General features: G+C 37.3%; 1 protein-coding gene across 6 annotated transcripts in view; it reads right to left on the bottom strand.

Annotated features, from left to right (window-relative positions):
- wake (ankyrin repeat and fibronectin type III domain containing protein wide awake) overlaps positions 1–18,969 on the bottom strand; it is a 199,830-nt gene that overhangs the window by 22,319 nt on the left and 158,542 nt on the right. For all 6 annotated transcript variants that reach the window (XM_074179852.1, XM_074179850.1, XM_074179849.1 and 3 more), the window contains one exon: positions 1,509–1,612. In XM_074179852.1, coding sequence (XP_074035953.1) covers positions 1,509–1,612 — 104 coding nt within the window. The remainder of the gene's footprint in view (positions 1–1,508; positions 1,613–18,969) is intronic.

Here is an 18,969-nt window from a genome sequence, read left to right as displayed (position 1 = left end):
GTCGGGAAATCGAGCAGAAAACCATACCTCGAGAAAAGTCCAGCAAATGCCCGAAGTTGTATGGCCTTCCAAAAAGTCACAAGACGGACGTTCCACTAAGACCAATAGTGAGTGCCATCAACTCACCGACACAAAATCTAGAGAAATACTTATCCAAAATCATGCAACCAAAGACGGAGCTGGCAGAATCTTATGTGAGAAACTCAGAGCACTTGGTGGACATCATTAAAAACATCAAACTAAACGACACCGACATCCTTGCCAGCCTAGACATAAAATCCCTCTACCCGAGTATACCCATAAACGAAGCCCTAGCCACCATTAGAACTGATCATAGCTTTCCGCAACATGTCACGGATCTAGCAGAGCACTGCCTTAAAAACACCTATTTCATATTTGACAACCAGATCTATAAACAGGTAGAGGGAGCTCCGATGGGTTTCTCCCTATCGCCCGTGATCGCAAACCTGTTCATGATGCACTTCGAGAAAGAAGCACTCAACAACGCTCGCCTCAAACCAACCCTGTGGAAAAGATATGTAGACGACATATTCATCATCTGGCCCCACGGAAAACAAGAACTAGACCGATATATGATGGAATCGGCCGATACTTGATGAAAATCCATAACTAACGTATTCCAAAAACACTTTATTGTGAGATTTTCACTAAATTGTTTTACAAAAACGCAACACGTGTTTCGCCATACAATGGCTTGAGGCCATACACAACGGATGAACACGGATGTAATGAACAAAGTTCATTACAAAATTTTTGTAAGAGTTACAGTTTTCAAGAAAATAATAAAAAACTGATGAAACCTCTTCCTTTTAAAAAAAGCCAAATAGCTCGCCCTATCATCCACAAAAGAAAAATGTTTACTTAGGATTGATCCATTTATATTAAGTATTCAATCCTATTTAAAAATAATATTTTACTAAGGGATTTACCTGAAATTTGTTCATTTTAATTTAGAAGTGCAGTACCGAATCAATCCAGTCACCACTGTTACGTCACGAGACCACGTGACGTGTCTAACAAAATCGCAAAAGTAAGCAATCCTGTATGTCCATAATCGTTGATCACAACACACGAGTAGAGCGAAGTAAATCGCGTAGAACTAAGTGAATCAGTATGCTATATCAATGTGCTGATGAAGAACAGAGAAGTTATAATGTTTATGAAAGTATTGAAATTTCTACATGTGGAATTTTCAAAAAATCCAAGAATGCACCTAGGGTGAAACTAGGATTACCTCATTTGAGCTGAATTTGTCCTCAGAGATGTTTGATAATTAGTACCAACCAATTTACTGGTAGAATCGATACTTTAAACATTAGTTCGAATATCATTTTTAGTAGATTGAATATATTTGTTTACCTGGCATATGTAGATTTTACAAGTATGCCTAACCAATATAACGAATGGATCTATGAAACGAAGTTATTATATCGATGTGACTATATTTCAACCATTATATCATTTACAATTAGTATAGAGATACTTACATTGATTGCCTTCCCTAGCTCCAAAACTAACAAGCATTTTCACTAACGGCCTATTATTGCTTAAAACAGCAACATCTAAAGGTGAGAGTCCATCAGAATTCAAACTGAAAAAAAAACAAAATTTATAATTAACACGAATGAAGTAACCAATGTGGAAAATACTGAATACATTTGAAAGAATTGATGAAGAGCAAGTGATATTTTCTATGCTCTACCATGATACACCCTGAAAATATTATTTTTTTCGATGAGTAGACAAAATTCTAGGACGAGCCTTAGTCGAGTTCTGAAAGTCTGGGAATCCAAAAAAAACCTGTTTTCTGACGTGGTGCTTACACTATTTTCCAGCAACTGTGTAGACTAACAAATCAATGAGACCCATTTCTGCATTATATTTGTTTGAGGAACAAAATTTACAAACCGTCGAATATACTCAAATGTTTAGAAGGCTTTAACATCTTGAGCGATCATCAATATGGCTTTTGGAAACAAAGATCAACAGGCGACCTTCTATTGTGTGTCACCCATATTTGGAATAACTCAATCATGGAAACATGGAGAATCAAGAACTGTAGCGCTTGATATTTCTAAGGCCTTTGACCGTGAGTGGCATGAGGGTTTGCTGGCCAAACTTCGAAGCTGTGGCTTGTCGGATCATTTTTGTGTATGGCTGTTCAGCTTCATGAAAGAACGTTCCCTGCAAGTGGCCATCGATGGATATCTCTCGAATACTTTCACCATCAACGATGGTGTTCCCAGTGATCCATATTGTCTCCAACCATATTTTTATCGTACATCAACGATTCATTGAAAGACACCAACATCCAATATATTGCTTTGCTGATGACAGCACACTTGTCTCGTCATTCCATTTGGATTCCAGGATAATGGCTACGGAGGCACATCTTCACAGACAGCAGGAGGTTGCATATCTTAATGAGAGGATCTAGAAGTGATTTCGAATTGGGGTGAAAGTAACCAGGTTTAATTAAATGTCACAAAAACCCAGGCATCGGTTTTCTACAAGAAGATAAATGTCTCCGATCCGGATATAATAATGCCAGGTCACACAATGCCGCTTTCTGCTTCGATAAGTTTGTTGGGGGTTAAAATGGACACCAATTTTTCTTGGCACAATCATGTCGCTGAAATTGCGAAGGCTGCTTTTCAAAAGCTTGGAACACTGTTTCAAACCAGAAAACTGTACACATCTCAGCAACTTTCGATGCTTTATAAAGCTCAGATCAGACCTTCTTTGGAGTATTGTTCTCATGTATGGAGCTCTGCCCCCAAACATACCTTGAAGTTGTTGGATTCCATCCAGAAGAGAGCCATCCGCCTGATTGGAGACACGAACATCACGTGCAACCTTGATAAAGTGGAACATCGAAGAAAGGTTGGAGATTGGTCTGTCTTTTATAGATACTTTCACGGGAAGTGTTCAAGTGACATAGCACATTTGATTCCACCAAGAGCGGAACATATGAGAAATATGCGACGGACTGTGGCTGATCATCGTTTTGAGGTTCAACTCAGTACACCTTCAACTCCACTGTTCAAGTACTTTTTTATCTGGAGAACTGCATTGATGTGGAATAAACTTTCTGAGAACGTTTTTCCGAATGGATTTAATCTCCAGCGGTTCAAATCCAATGTGAATCGCTACTATTGCACAGACACCGCTCTGAGAGCACCTTAAGGATTTTTTGGTAGTGCTTGTGTTTTTTCCTTAAAAAAAAGAAACATATTTCTTATTTATATTACTATTTATATCAAAATTCAAGCCATTGCTAATACTGAAGGGATTTAATTTGTTTGAAATGCTTGGTGTGTATTTAAATGCCTTTTGATGAAGTCAGATCAAGGAGGTGAAGTTTCCGTTTTACATTGATTGTTTTCATCTGATAATATGAATGGTCTTGTCAATTTTTATTTTGCTTGTTAGTGGAATAGTGAGTATATCCTTGAACTACATTGGAAGACTTCCAGCCTCCGTGTCTCTTCGAATTTGTAATGTTTTCACCATTATCAGCAAATATCGTTACTGGCGTTCGACGAATGCTATGGCCTGTGTGATTTTTAGGATTGGGTAAATTTAAAAATTCTACTATTCTCAATCCGACATTCCCAAAACTGTGGATACCAAAAGGCTGAATCAAACATTTGTTAAACATGTGTTAGGTGGAGTATGGGACGGCTATGAAGATTAATAATTTACAACAACAGCAGGTTTTCTGGGCCAATTACAACAGAAAATGTCCCAATATATGTTTTGGAATCTGTTATCAAAAGCAATATGTCTTCCTTGTCATTTATTAGATCCATTGACATTTTTGTTAGTTCTTTCCGTCTACATGCAATAATTGTTGCTAACCGATAATAAAGAAAATTAAGTTAATACATGTATTATTCGTTTCCTAATGGATTTGTTGATCTGCTCGCTGATGAAGACTTCCTTTCTTTTGAGAAATGCAATAACCTTTGAGAAAGTGGGCATGTTTACATGTTTAATCATTAACATGGTACTTTTTAACATAACATACATGCTCCACAAGATAGAGAATATGACAGTTTCAGAGTTTTGCGCAAAATAAGCCAAAATTATATTCTCTGTGATAGGATTTGTTTATATCCATCCATTTCGAGAACAAATCATAAACGTTTTCGTACCTTAAAAATTATACTCTCTTAAAAAAAAGCGTCCAGGAAGTAGGTACTTACATGCTAGACGGTTACTAAAAAAATATTCCTTAAGAAATTGTGAATGTATCAGAATAACATTCTGAAACCGTGATTTTTCAATATGGAAATTAACACCCTTGAACGAAAACCTGCTATCTGCCACTATGTAAATCATGTTCACAGTTACGAGACACCATTCTTCAGAAGGACACTGTTCCACTTGAACAATCCAAACTCCCACTTTGTAAGCTGAACTACAAACAAAGCTAATCAGAGAAAATTATTGGGTGTCTGTTCCACAATTAGCACTTTGTCTTGCTCCAGTGGTGAGAAGACACACCGTGAAGTCATTGGTGTGAGTGGAAATAAACACCAACACGAACGGCCCATGTGGAATAGTGGACGGGTGCCTTGGATGATTTTGATGAAAGGAAACTTGAAGTTTATTGAAACGATAACACACTTTCCCTTTGAATTCGAGATGAAGTGCTTTCAGAATGGATCAACCATTTCAAACAATGTATTTATTAATAATAATAATAATAATAATAATAATAATAATAATAATAATAATAATAATAATAATAATGATTCCCTCAGTCCACTTCTATTCTGCATCTCACTATTGCCATTATCCGTTGCGCTCAGAAACACTCGAGGGTATAACTGTGGCACCCCCGGAACCGGAGGCACAAGGTCACCCATCTGTTTTATATGGATGATCTTAAACTTTATGCCTCTGGAGAGAAGGATCTCCATCAGTCCTTGAGGGTGGTGGAAGAGTACACGCATGCTATCGGTATGAAATTCGGGATAGACAAATGTGCAATGGTTCATCTCAAAAGAGGACGATGCGGGGACTACGGAGAGGATGTGCAGCTCGTAGATGGAAGCATCCTACACCATCTGGATGCCGGAGAGACGTATACTTACCTCGAAGTGGAACAACGCCACTCACAAGAGGTAACCGCAGTGAAAAACTCTCTCCGCGGCAAGTATCAGCACAAACTTCGACAGATCTGGTCATCGGAGCTGTCGGGGAAGAACAAAGTTGCTGCAACAAATATGCTTGCCGTTCCAATCTTACTCTACTCGTTTGGAGTAGTGAAGTGGACTCGGGAGGAGCTGTATCAACTCGACGTAAGGACCCGAAAAATGATGCATCTCTATAGGAGTTTGCATCCCAAATCGTCCGTTCCACGGTTGTACTTCCCCCGACAACAGGGAGGTCGTGGACTTTTGAGTTTGGAGTGTCTACATGACAGAATGGTACTGGATACAGCCTGTAAAGTCGTCAGGAGTTCGGATCCCCTTCTCTGCATGGTCCGTGACCATGAGAGAGCAGGAATTGGAGCATTTCTCTTTAGGGCAGCTGCTCGAGCAGCTGATGAACTCGGTATAGTTTTCGACTCTGAACGAGGTGACTACAACTCTGTCACCGAGTTGGAACCCGTTCAGCAAAAAGCTCAGATAAAAGCCGCAGAGATCACCTTACTTCTGCGGAGACACAGGGATAAGCCAATGCATGGGGTCTTCTTCAATAATATTGAAGACCTTGGCTTATCAAAGCGCCTGACGTTCGCTTTTCTCAGGTCGAGTGGGCTGAAGTCGGAAACTGAGGGGTTCATCATGGCTTGCCAGGATGGTGTCTTTAACACCTTAGTCTACCGCAGTCGCGTGATGGGTATAGAGGTTCCTGACACAAGGTGCAGGGCCTGCCGCGAGGCGCCCGAGACCCTAATGCACTTGCTATCAGCATGTCCAGCATATGCGGTCTCGGCCTATATCCATAGACATAACGCGGCCCTAAGGGTGCTATATTATCATCTACGGCACTCCTACGGTATTGACGAGACACCGGTGTTGCCCTACGCTCCGGGGGATATTGAATCCGTTGTGGGGAACGAGAAGTGCCGAATTTATTGGAACTATTCGTTCCCCACCCTCAGGCTCATACAAGCTAATAAGCCTGATGTAGTTCTTCTCGACCACCAGATCAAGACGATATTTGTCGTGGAGTTTTCAGCTCCTGGCGAGACGAATATCGTCAGAAAAGAGGAGGAAAAACGGATAAAATATCGAGATTTTCTCTTCGAACTCCGCAGACTCTATCCAGATCACTCTGTCAAGATGGTCGTTCTGATTGTTGGAGTCCTTGGTGGAATGATGTCTTCTCTACTCTCGAATCTCAAAATCATACCGGCTTGCCGCATTAAGGCAGAAATCTTAGCCGCACAGATGCAGAAGGCTGTCATTCTTGGCTCACTGCGTTTGCTCAGGGCACATGATTCTCGGACCCAATGATCACTTACCCCACGGTGTGGGGAGTGGTCATTGGTTGATTATGCTGGCGCGCCCTCCCGAATGTATCGGGGCTTCGGGGGATAGGGCCTGACCAGCGCACACTACGGTGAAAAAAAAAAAAAAAAAAAAAAAATAATAATATTGGAACTATTCGTTCCCCACCCTCAGGCTCATACAAGCTAATAAGCCTGATGTAGTTCTTCTCGACCACCAGACCAAAACGATATTTGTCGTGGAGTTTTCAGCTCCTGGCGAGACGAATATCGTCAGAAAAGAGGAGGAAAAACGGATAAAATATCGAGATTTTCTCTTCGAACTCCGCAGACTCTATCCAGATCACTCTGTCAAGATGGTCGTTCTGATTATTGGAGTCCTTGGTGGAATGATGTCTTCTCTACTCTCGAATCTCAAAATCATACCGGCTTGCCGCACTAAGGCAGAAATCTTAGCCGCACAGATGCAGAAGGCTGTCATTCTTGGCTCACTGCGTTTGCTCAGGGCACATGATTCTCGGACCCAATGATCACTTACCCCACGGTGTGGGGAGTGGTCATTGGTTGATTATGCTGGCGCGCCCTCCCGAATGTATCGGGGCTTTGGGGGATAGGGCCTGACCAGCGCACACTACGGTGAATAATAATAATATCCACGTGTTGTGAATAATTCGCCGACCGCTGATCAGGTGGAATCCTTCCGGAAGAATATCTATGAACACCCGCAGCCACTCAACTTAGACACTCCAGCCCTAGCGCAGTTCGACGCTTTCAACAGAGAGCTTCGACAGCCCGAGCTCAATGAACTGCGCAACCCGATAACCTCGGATGACGTTCGAAGGGCCCTTGTTGGTCCCAAAAACTTTGTTGCTCCAGGCCCAGATGGGCTGAACACTTATTGGTGGAAAAAACTACTAAGTACCCACCGTCATCTGGCCATAGTTTCCAACTCATTTGCTGGATGGAGAGCAGCCGATTCCGGATTGGTTTGCCGAGGGACGGACCGTTCTTATCCCCAAAAGCGGAGATTTGTCGACTCCTAAGAATTAAAGACCGATAACATGCTTGAATTCGTGTTATAAGTTGTTTACGAGCATCTTATACACACGGATACTCACCGCAGTTGACCGAGTGTTCGAACGGATATATGAGCAGAGAGGGTCGAAGAGAGGAGTCGCTAAGCGTAACCTCTCCATGGCCTGGATCGATTACCGTAAGGCATTTGATACAAGATGAGCAATGAGCTGATACCACTTTCACCAACTCGCTTATCCATAACATCTGGTCAAGCAAGAGTCCAAACAGGTGGGTCACTTTCAGAAGGGGTGTATTTCAGGGTGATTCCCTCAGTCCCCTTCTATTCTGCATCTCACTATTGCCATTATCCGTTGCGCTCAGAAATACTCGAGGGTATAACTGTGGCACCCCGGAAACTGGAGGCACAAGGTCACCCATCTGTTTTATATGGATGATCTTAAACTTTATGCCTCTGGAGAGAAGGATCTCCATCAGTCCTTGAGGGTGGTGGAAGAGTACACGTATGCTATCGGTATGAAATTCGGGATAGACAAATGTGCAATGGTTCATCTCAAAAGAGGACGATGCGAGGACTACGGAGAGGATGTCCAGCTCGTAGATGGAAGCATCCTACACCATCTGGATGCCGGAGAGAAGTATATTGACCTCGGGGTGGAACAACGCCACTTACAAGAGGTAACAGCAGTGAAAAACTATCTCCTACGGAGAGGATGTGCACCTCGTAGATGGAAGCATCCTACACCATCTGGATGCCGGAGAGACGTATACTTACCTCAGGGTGGAACAACGTCACTTACAAGAGGTAACAGCAGTGAAAAACGCTCTCCGTGGCAAGTATCAGCTCAAACTTCGACAGATCTGGTCATCGGAACTGTCGGGGAAGAACAAAGTTGCTGCAACAAATATGCTTGCCGTTCCAATCTTACTCTACTCGTTTGGAGTAGTGAAGTGGACTCTGGAGGAGCTGTATCAACTCGACGTAAAGACCCTAAAAATTATGCATCTCCATAGGAGTTTGCATCCCAAATCGTCCGTTCCACGGTTGTAATTCACCCGACAAAAGGAAGGCCGTGGACTTTCACGTTTGGAGTGTCTACATGACAGAATGGTACTGAATGGAGCCTGTAAAGTCGTCAGAAGTTCGAATTCCTTTCGCTGGATGGTTCGCGAACACCATCAGGTACTGAATTTGTCATTAATACCACTAAAACGTCAATGTCCTCTGTTACTAAAACCATATTATGGAAGTTGCTACCTAGAGATGACTGAACTATTGAATGCTTTATGTCATAGTCATAGTTGTCCGTGACATGAAGTCCTTACGTTATGATTGAAATTTGTGCTTCTTTATTTTGGACCAGGATCTTTTTTATTACCACTATCAGTACCATTTCCAGAATGGTGCTGATAGGGTAATGTAACAGTTTTATATTCCGAAACTTCGTAGTACACCTTTGAGGATGTAAATGCCACCAAATCTTCACTGTTTCATATATTAGGTATATTGTGTAGCGGTATTATGAACGATATTTGATTCCATAACAAATGTTTGGAGATTACATTGCGGTCGATTGAATAAGTACAACGAATCACGCACGCTAACTAACCAACCCTTTCCATTGGCAGTGCCAATATTGAAAATGCAACCTCATTGGCTTTCGAAAATGTTAGCAGTATTAGTGGGTAAGTATTATTATTTCAAATAATACTAACTGTTATGAATATATTCACTCCTTACCTGATGCAAATTAATATCGCTATCCATGATAATAATTAAATTATACGGAGATAATTTTTTTCCATTTTAGGTTTCCACTCTGTATATATCAGCAAAATGTTAACGAATATAAGACAAAGAAAGACACCCCATTAGAGAATAAGAAGTTGTGTCGTGCAAAAACTGATTTCAATTCACTTCATTGTGACTGCCTGCTAATAGTGTAATTTGATATTTGCGGTTTCGTATTCCATTTGTTCTAACAGGGTCGTAAGTTGAAACCAAATGAAATTGTAGAAACATCTCGGGAATGAGCAGTAGGAGTCTTTAGAGAGAAAACTGACCCAAAAACTTTTTGGGTCGACAGGCGAAAGCTCTCCAAAGTGGTCCAGTTAATTTTAATTAGTAACCTAATAGGCGCGAATTTTGAGTTATTCGTGATTCAGAAAATACAAATATAGAATAATGCAGCTTCAGGGAAATGAAATAATTCAATCTACCAGTGAATTATCCGAATATAGAGAGGATATTCGCAATTCTCACCGCAGGTGGGGTGGTAATTGGAATAATTGAGACGTATTTTCATTGGAGTGTATTTTTATTTTGTTCGGGTGAATACACATAATAATGGATACATTGAACGAAACTCATTTTTTTGTGAAGGAAAATCAGTTTTTATCGACCTTCTTTGGGTATATTCCACCATCTAAAAAATATGAAAATTTTAATGAAGAACTTTATACAAGTGTAGAAAAAACAAACTTTTCAGTTTACCCCGATAAGTACTGCGTGAACCCAAAGTATTTCTCATAAAGAAACATGTTCCATTTATTAGTTACGTTCCATATTTGATGATTTTGCCTGTCAATAGAATAGCTAAGAAATTATAGAATATTCATGGTAACGTTTAGGAGGCTGAAATCTGCCTCCGTCTTCAGAAATTGACAAAATTTAGGTTCATACGCAGTTTTTACTTTGCTGATTCTTTTTATTCCTCAACTTCCTCGACAGATGTCAAAAGAGATTTTTTTCAATCGGAGTAAAATATAACGTCTAAGTTAACTAGTTTAATGATCCAAAAAATTTTCTTAAAAAAGGTTGCTTGGGTAACAGAATCAATTTTTTCTTAAAAAAAACAATTGTTTCCTTGCCAACATTTCGAATTTAATTGAATTCTTTTTCAGGGCCCGAAAAGTAGTTTTTTCGTGTTGATAATATCACTATTTTAAAAACCATTAGACACATTAGATACATATTTATAAAAAATTAAAAAAAGACGTGAAACAAACGTTTCGTTTGTTTCATGTCGTTTTGTGTTGTCTCGGTAATTTGGTTGTGGCAATATTTTTTTTTGAATATGTATCTGATGTGTCTGATGGTTTTTGAAATAGTAATATTATCAACACGAAAAAACTTCTTTTCGAGCCCTGACGAAGAAATTAATTAAATTCGAAACGTCGGCAAGGAAACATATATCGTCTAAATTGGTAGCAAAGTGCCAAAAACCACTCTCCTCAATAGGAAGACTCAACAGATTGTCTCTGGTCTGGATTCGTGGCCATACTGGCCTGGAAGGCAATGAGGCTGCTGACTCCCTTTCAAAGGAAAGTGCTGCAAGCAGCTTCATCGGACCAGAACCCGTCATTGGCACCGCTTTAGGCTTCGCCAAAGGAAGATTGAACACCTGGATGGCAAGAAGATTTATGAATTACTGGCAGAATCTTCCAGGATTGGCTCACTCCAAAGCGTTTATTCACCCTTCGATATCAAACAGTTGGACTACAGTAGGGATGAACTAAGATGTCTAACATGCCTTATTACAGTACGGATGAATGACGATGCCTAACAGGACTTATTAAAGGTCACTGTCATTTGAATCATCATATGCAGAGACTCGGACTGTCGTAAGACAGTTTTGTCGCCTCTTCTTGGAAAATAATGAAACAACAGAGCATATACTTTGTGCCTGCCCCGCTGGGGACCGAATCAAGTTCGGCAGAGCCGTACTCTTACCATCTGACCTGAGAGACCACTCATCATATGAACTAATCGGCTTGAATAGACCCACTCACTTTGGACCTAAGCTAACCTAATTTTAACTATTAAGTTTGATTTTTCTACACGTGTATAAAGTTCTTCATTACAATTTTCATATTTTTCAGACTGTGGAAGGTACAAATACCCAAAGAAGGTCAATAAGAAATGAAACCGAATTTCTCTACTTCCGCGATCGATTCCCAACAAGCCCGATGAATTGAATTCAAATTTGGAAAGAAAATACAAAGTGTTCAACAGTTTTCAAAGACAACAAAGATGATTTGTAATCTGTTGGTTCTCTTAGGAACCACACGTTGAAAGGTAAGACTTCGTTAGTCCTTAGCTCGCACTTCTGAGGGTGGTCGTTCGTAGGGGTGCAACAGCTGGTTAACGGAAAAACACATTCTATTTATTTTTTCTAATTTGAAAATACCAGTGTCATTGTATGGACAATTTTGTCAATCTGTCAACCTCGCGGCCTTGGAATCAAATCATTGATATCCTTAATATTCTGAAGTTTCAGCTGATTTCACAGCGAGACTAGTATACTATAAAAGTTCTTGTGGAGTCCTTTCTTCTTTTTAGATTTGATCTGTACGTCAACGTGCTAGTTTATTTTTGTTATTCGAGAGGAACACGCAGTCGAAGACATCTGGGTTCGATAATTTTGAACGTCAAGCTCAAGAAAAACATTGATTGTTGTCAAAAACAAGCACAATCACAAACATACAGATATTCGTTCAATCCAGTTCCTTAGAACTGAATTTAAAATGCTCATTACGAAAATGGATTATAGAAATCAAACTGCAGTGCTTCACAACATAATACATCATAGTGTACTCACAACACATCATTCGTTGGATATACCAGATAAAATATCACTTCGTAAAGAGGTAATTTCAATGACGAAACTAGAAGGCAGAACACCTCACATATATTACATGATTGATCCTGAAAACTGCTTCGTCTTCGATTGTCGGTCTAACAGATTATTTCTGCCTACAATATTTGCAAACAAAGCATTTTGAGAAAATTTTATAAAAATAATGAACAGTATACTCCATAGAAATGCCAATACAAAATATTATTTTCAAATTTTTGTTGTTGCCCTTGTGTTTTGCAACGCCACCTTGCGGCGTTGCAAAACACAAATTGTTCTGACACAGAGCACAAAGTGAACAATAGGACCAGTGTTCCAATCAATTCATGTATTTATTTCTGCAAATAAACACTAATATCGTTACAGAGATATACATATAATCTCAGAAGTCAGTCGTTAGTGAAACATTAAGAAACTTACTCCAAATAAACAACGATCAGTAATACCGAAAATCCACAAGTACATTGGACCCTGATCACGAACAATGTATTCAGTATTACCAACATTTTGTTCAACATATAAAGAAAAACTTATTGTGAAAGAGCTCCAAAAAATAATTAAATTATTGGTTTCTCATGCACCCGTATTTTCTGAATGGTATAAATGAAAGGTTATATTTTATCACAATGAATCAGTGTAACATTAATTGGTTTTGGTTTTCCTATTCGCTCGGTTAATTGATTTTCGGTAATTAAGTTTTAATGGATTTTCTGTCGACATATTGCTTTCCGATAGAATCAAAAACCTTTTATGGAAACTGCTAATTTTGAATGGGATCGATTACAGTATACCAAAAGAATGTAAAAAAAGGATTTAGACTGATTTGATTCGTAATCTTCAAAACTACACCAGGTTCAAATTATTATTTATATAAGTTAAATCATTGAAAGGAGTGTAAATCTCCAAAATTATTTTTCCCTCAAAATTCAAATGTGCAATAACAGATGTAATTCAATATACTTCAATGCCTATTTGGATTTGAATATGAATCAGTCATAAAAGTCGAAATTTTGAAAAATTTGTCTTAAGCAATATGATAACATAAAAATTACTTTTATAATGTACCTAAAACATATCAAAGCTGTTTCTTGTAGATCTTACAGAAGGATTTTTGAATTCTCAAGTTGGAAGATGTGAAAAATAATATTTTTATATTTCAAAATGATTTAGAATATTTCGGAGAGATCATTTCGGAAGTGAAGTGACAATTAAATTTCAATATTTGTTGATTATAACACAAGTAAGGTTTTGTCTTTCTACTGCCCCATTTTCACACAAAAAATTGTGGGAATAATAATAATAATCGATTTTATTGCCAGAAAATCACGAACATATACATATACATGTGATGAGTTGAAAAAAAAAAAGAAAAAAAAAAAACAAAATATACATGTCTGACAAAAGGTAGAGTTCGTGCTTTCTCAGCAGAAGTTGAGAAGCAGGGCTCTTCCACTCGACCTACAAATTAATTCCAACACATGGATTTGATAAGCCCATCTTAATGGGACTTATTATTTACTGATAACACTGGGGTTTGATGAATTCATGGTGTTGATAATATTACGATGTGATAACATTAAAAAAAGGAAATTTCAAATACAAACTACAGTTAGAAAGTAACTTCGAGAATTGTGTTCGTACAATTAGAATTGTACGGTTCACTCGAGTTGAATAAGTTTCCACAAAGTTTCCCTAGTATAGTTGGTAACTACAAATTTTTCGATTCATTATCCGGTAACGAAGACTAATTTCCTTCAAATTCTCAAAACTTTTCCAATTTATAGCTCTAGTTTTCAAGTCATCAACATACCTTTCGAGATTTAAACTGAGTTCACATAGTTCAAAGTTGTCTGGGGTCATTCAACTTCTCTCTAAACTGGGGTGTAATTAAATATTTAAGTATTACTCTTTGAACCGTCTGTTACAGTCGAATCTGAAACAGAAACCGTGTTTCTGTATTCAAATTAATTTCTCAGGAAGGTGTATAGAAGCCAAATATAAAATTATTTATGATTTCACATGAAACTGTCACTGATCCATATTTATGGACTTTCAAACACAAAGGGTTATTATCTGAAGATTAACTCATTATACGACGACAGAGAAATTTATAAAACAAAGTTATATTATTTTACCAGTTTCATATTCGAGTCATTACCAAGAAGATGGAAAAACTGAGGTTTGTTGTGAAATACTAATTTGATTGAAACATTTCGAAAGTGTTTTAATTACAAATTTGATCAAATTCACTCAAATGAAAACATGATATATGACAAATTACATACATGATCCGGCTCGAAGGACCATGTACGTGACATAAATCTGGTAGATGAAGGCAGTACAGTATTAGCTGAACATTTTTTTTTCCCTGAAAATACGCTTCCATCATTAGTATCACTTCAATACTACTACTACTACTTCATTACTCCATAAAATGGACAAAATTATTTCCGCTATATTGTTCTTATATTGAACGTCCATGAAAGCCTGCATCGAAGCAAGTTTCCTCGTCAAGATTACGAATTGAGAAAAGTTACAAGAAAAAACTATGGAACATTGCTGATATGTGTTTTGCTATTTTTTTAAAATACAAATAACTGTTCCTCTTGGATATTTATCAAAGTTGGATTGAACCAGATAGGTGGGAGTTTGTTTGTGGGAAGTTTTTGTTCATCTTTCAACTCTGCAATCTGTAAATTAAAACCAACATAAGTGTTTTCAATCTTTTCTACTACGCCAGTAGATACTACTTTCTTAGGGTTGTGTCTATGTCCTTAGTGATTTCATAAAATGTTCATAATTTCAATATTCATAATAATAATAACAATAATCGTCTTCATTATTTTCAAAAAATATGTAAAAAAAACAAGATTGAGGAAATACACAAACAGAAAATTTTTGAAAATAAAGGGCGAAGTTCAGTTCAGTTCCTGAATAAATTCAACAACTGAACTGTTCTTCCACTCAACCCTAAAAAATACCTCTCTATTGAATTTTCTTTAAATAATAAAAAAACAAAAGAAAAATAAAGAAATTTGTCCACATTACGGCAATTAAGTTTACAGAAAGTAGGAGCAAAACGATGTGAAGTTTTCAAATCATATCACTGACGTGTATTGAATAAATGGCTAAATAGATCATAATTGAATTTTTGGAACCCAGCTGTACGTAATTCGAGGGGAAGGTCATTCATCACATGGCATATTTGATAACTGAAACACCTGCGGAAAAATTCAGTTTTAAAAGAAGGTTGGAGTAAGTGTTCCCCTGAACCTGATATTGACGTTATGAACATCCGTTCGAAAAGAAATTTTTCTATATAGATAAGCAGGCTTTCTGGTAAGAATAATTTTATGGAATGGGTAGGCGGCATGCAAGATTTTTTTATTATTCATATTTAACCAATAGGCATCTTTGAGCTTATGAGAAATTCTCTGAGAACGTCTTATTCCATAAATAAGTCTCAAGCACGAGTTTTGTACTTTTTGAATTTTACGTTTATACTGCTCACTCAAATGTGGTCCATAGACAGTATTAGCATAGTTAAAATGTGATGAAACTAGTGCTCCACATAATACTAATTTCAATTTGAGTGGAAGATACTGCCTAACTCCATATATCAATATGTTATTCAAGTTCTTTTCAAATCTGAGAGTGTGGTCAAGGATGACTCCAAGATTTTTCGCTTCTTCCACCAACTCGATATTCACGCCATTGATTGATATGTTTAGGTACTCTAAAATATTAGATTATTTGGACTTTGGTCCAAATAATAAAACATTTGATTTTTGAGAGCTTAGGAGTAAACAGTGTTCTGTTGCAGCCCTATAAAAATTATCTAAGTCTTTATTAAGTATCATGCAAGAATCATTTACATCTGGAGGGGGGAAACTATAATAAATTTGGGTGTCATCCGCATAAAAGTGCACCTTGCAGTGATTCAAATTTTTGATAAGATTGGAGGAGTAAAGAGCAAACAGGATCGGCCCAAGTATAGAGCATTGTGGCACTCTGCGTTGAAGATATATTGGAGATGAAAAAGTTCCATCAAACGTAACTCTTTGACTTCTTCAATTAAGATAATTGGCAAGCAAGGTGATAGTTGAAGTTGACAGACCAACGTAATGTAAAATTGATATCAATAAATCGTGGTTTATAGTGTCAAAGGCTCTGCTGGAGTCAAGAAGTACTAGAGCTGTACAATATCCTCTATCTGAAGCTCTAACAATGTCATCTACAACATGCAGCAATGCTGTAGTGCAACTGAATCCCTTCCGAAACCCAGACTGAACCGATGGTAAAGTGTTGAATTCTGAAATATGCTCCAGGAGTTGTACTTCTATGGCTTTCTCTAGTATTTTGGATACAGCTGGAAGAACACTAATCGGTCGTAAGTCTTTAAACTCAGTGGGAGTATATTATATTTTTTGGTAACACTTTCACAACTGCACTGCCCCACCTCTTAGGAAAAACATTTTCAATTATGCAAAAGTTCATTATGTGAGTAATGTACTCAACAATATGCGGACAACATAGTTTTATAAGCATTATATTCAAATTATCACAACGAGTTGCATTTGTTTTAATATTGTTTTATTATCGTTTGAAAAACAAAAAGATCATTCACATGAAGCTTTCATTATAAATTCAAGATGAAGAAACGAAACTGATGATAATAGATCGTTATGAAAGTTTTGAATATCAAACATCTTATCACAAGTTTTCAGTAATATATTGCTCTTCAACAGATAAATTTACTGACGTGGCTAAACTGAACAATTCTTTGGAAGAGACAGAGTGGACTTCCGTATTCACCTCAAATACTTTATTTACCTCATTTCACGGTACATTGCGATGTAGAGCTGAGATCGGCAATGATAATAATGATAATCGTGTTCATCCACAAGTAGAAAATTAAATGATACATGAATTTAATTATGAAGAATAAACAGTTTTTAGATATAGCTTAATTATAAAAATCAGCAGTCGACCAAAGCTGAATCAATTATGGAAAAAGAAAGAAAGATAATATGGCAGTAAACAGTAATCATCGTTTCGTGAAGAAGGCAATAATAACCAAAAAGTTATCACAATGTGGTTGAGATTGCAGAAAAAAACACGTATTGAAACTAACTTAAAATTATATCATGAATCAAGAAAAATGGAGCAATGACCAAATTAAAAAAAGTATGAATTGTGTTGATGTGATGCCAACATGCCTCAGATTTACATTCTTTATATTAATCAATCGATATTGGATCTTGAAATTAGTTTTGTGCTTTCTGAATTGAGAAATGAAGTTCAGTTGTTTCAATTGAATTTACAGATCATTATATATCTTAGGCCCAAGGAACATTCCAGATCTCTGGGCAATAGTTCAGGTTAATGTCGAACCAAAATAGTGCTGATGAGGTAATTTGACAAGTATCGTATTCTGAAACTTCGAGAATGATGTAAGTGAAATTTTATATTGTAATTCCTTTATATATTATACCGTTTAGCGCCCCTATGAATTATATTAGTTTCAATTCCATAACGTGGAATGTTTGAATGAGTACAGAAAAAATGATTTTCGTATAACTCAATGTAATTGTTACGAAATTTCTTTTTCTTTAGTTCAATTCAATATTCATGTGAAAGTAATTATTTTGAAAGGGCGTTTTCATCTAGTTTGTATCTGAAAGTAATTTTTATGCCAGATCTACTCATACACATTAATATAAAGGGTTTTTTGAACTTTATTGCTTTCTTTTTTCCTTTTTTCCTATTTTTTTCAAATGAAGATGTAGAAGTAGATGGCTAAACACTTTTTCCCTGAAAAGTATATTTTTTTGACCTAGCTGAGTAAGAGTAGCATACAAATATTTGGCTTCGATCTCGTTTTTGGTCGATAGTTAATTTCAAATGGAACATTTCTATTATATCTAGACTAGAACATATCAAGCTTGTAAGGGTCATCTGATGACCTGATGAACACTTCTGAATTATTTCAATATTGAACATTATTTATATGACTATAATATACGCTATTATGCCATATTTAGTTAGGAATGCTTCTCAGGTATTTGAATTTAGACAGTAGAATAATTTTATGAACTAGGTTTGTAACAGGTATAAGTCTCATTTGATATTGAAGATATCAAAATCTGAACTGGTAGTGTGTTGTCGAATGAAAGCTGAAGTCCCAAACGTTTCGTCTGCTACTGCGGCAGACATCACCAGTGAACATATGTTGACTGCGTCCAAGAAGGTTATATCTGAAAGTCTCAGTAATGACTGACTGACGAGCTAGACGTTCACACGTATTATCAATTTTAGAGGATGGTGGTGGGAGTGATAACGGAGCATCCATGCAAATGCTTACTCATTATTGGTGCGAAATTTTACTGGGTCGTTCTGATTGGTCCTCACTGGCTTGAAATTGTATTCTAGTCCTTGTCTGACCTTGAGTACTGAATATACCATATTCTGTTGATCGATATACCTTCTTCAATTCTGTTGGAATTGTTGGGATGCTGATAGATCTCAATTTTCCGTATAGACGTAGTGGATAAGGCCAAATGATGAGCAATCTCTCTCAGAGATACTTCATTGTTCACAATTTTTTCATTTTCCATAAATCCTAAATCAAATTAATGTCACTTTATCATTATTGTGAATCTTCTTTGAACTCACCTAAAACGCCGATTTCATTATCGCCACCACATTCAGTAACCGTACATTTTTTTCAGAGGGTTTTTCAAACGATCCATGATTCCGTAAAGTATATTCGATTCGTTGCAAATATCTATGATTTAGTTGTCGTCGTTC

Source organism: Leptinotarsa decemlineata, unplaced genomic scaffold (genome assembly GCF_025532065.1).
Source record: "Leptinotarsa decemlineata unplaced genomic scaffold, Ldec_3_MD MMD2_tig00026282_RagTag_RagTag, whole genome shotgun sequence".
Classification (NCBI taxonomy): domain Eukaryota; kingdom Metazoa; phylum Arthropoda; class Insecta; order Coleoptera; family Chrysomelidae; genus Leptinotarsa; species Leptinotarsa decemlineata.
The sequence above is the reverse complement of the archived record's forward strand: the minus strand, read 5'-3'. Positions and strand labels throughout refer to the sequence as shown.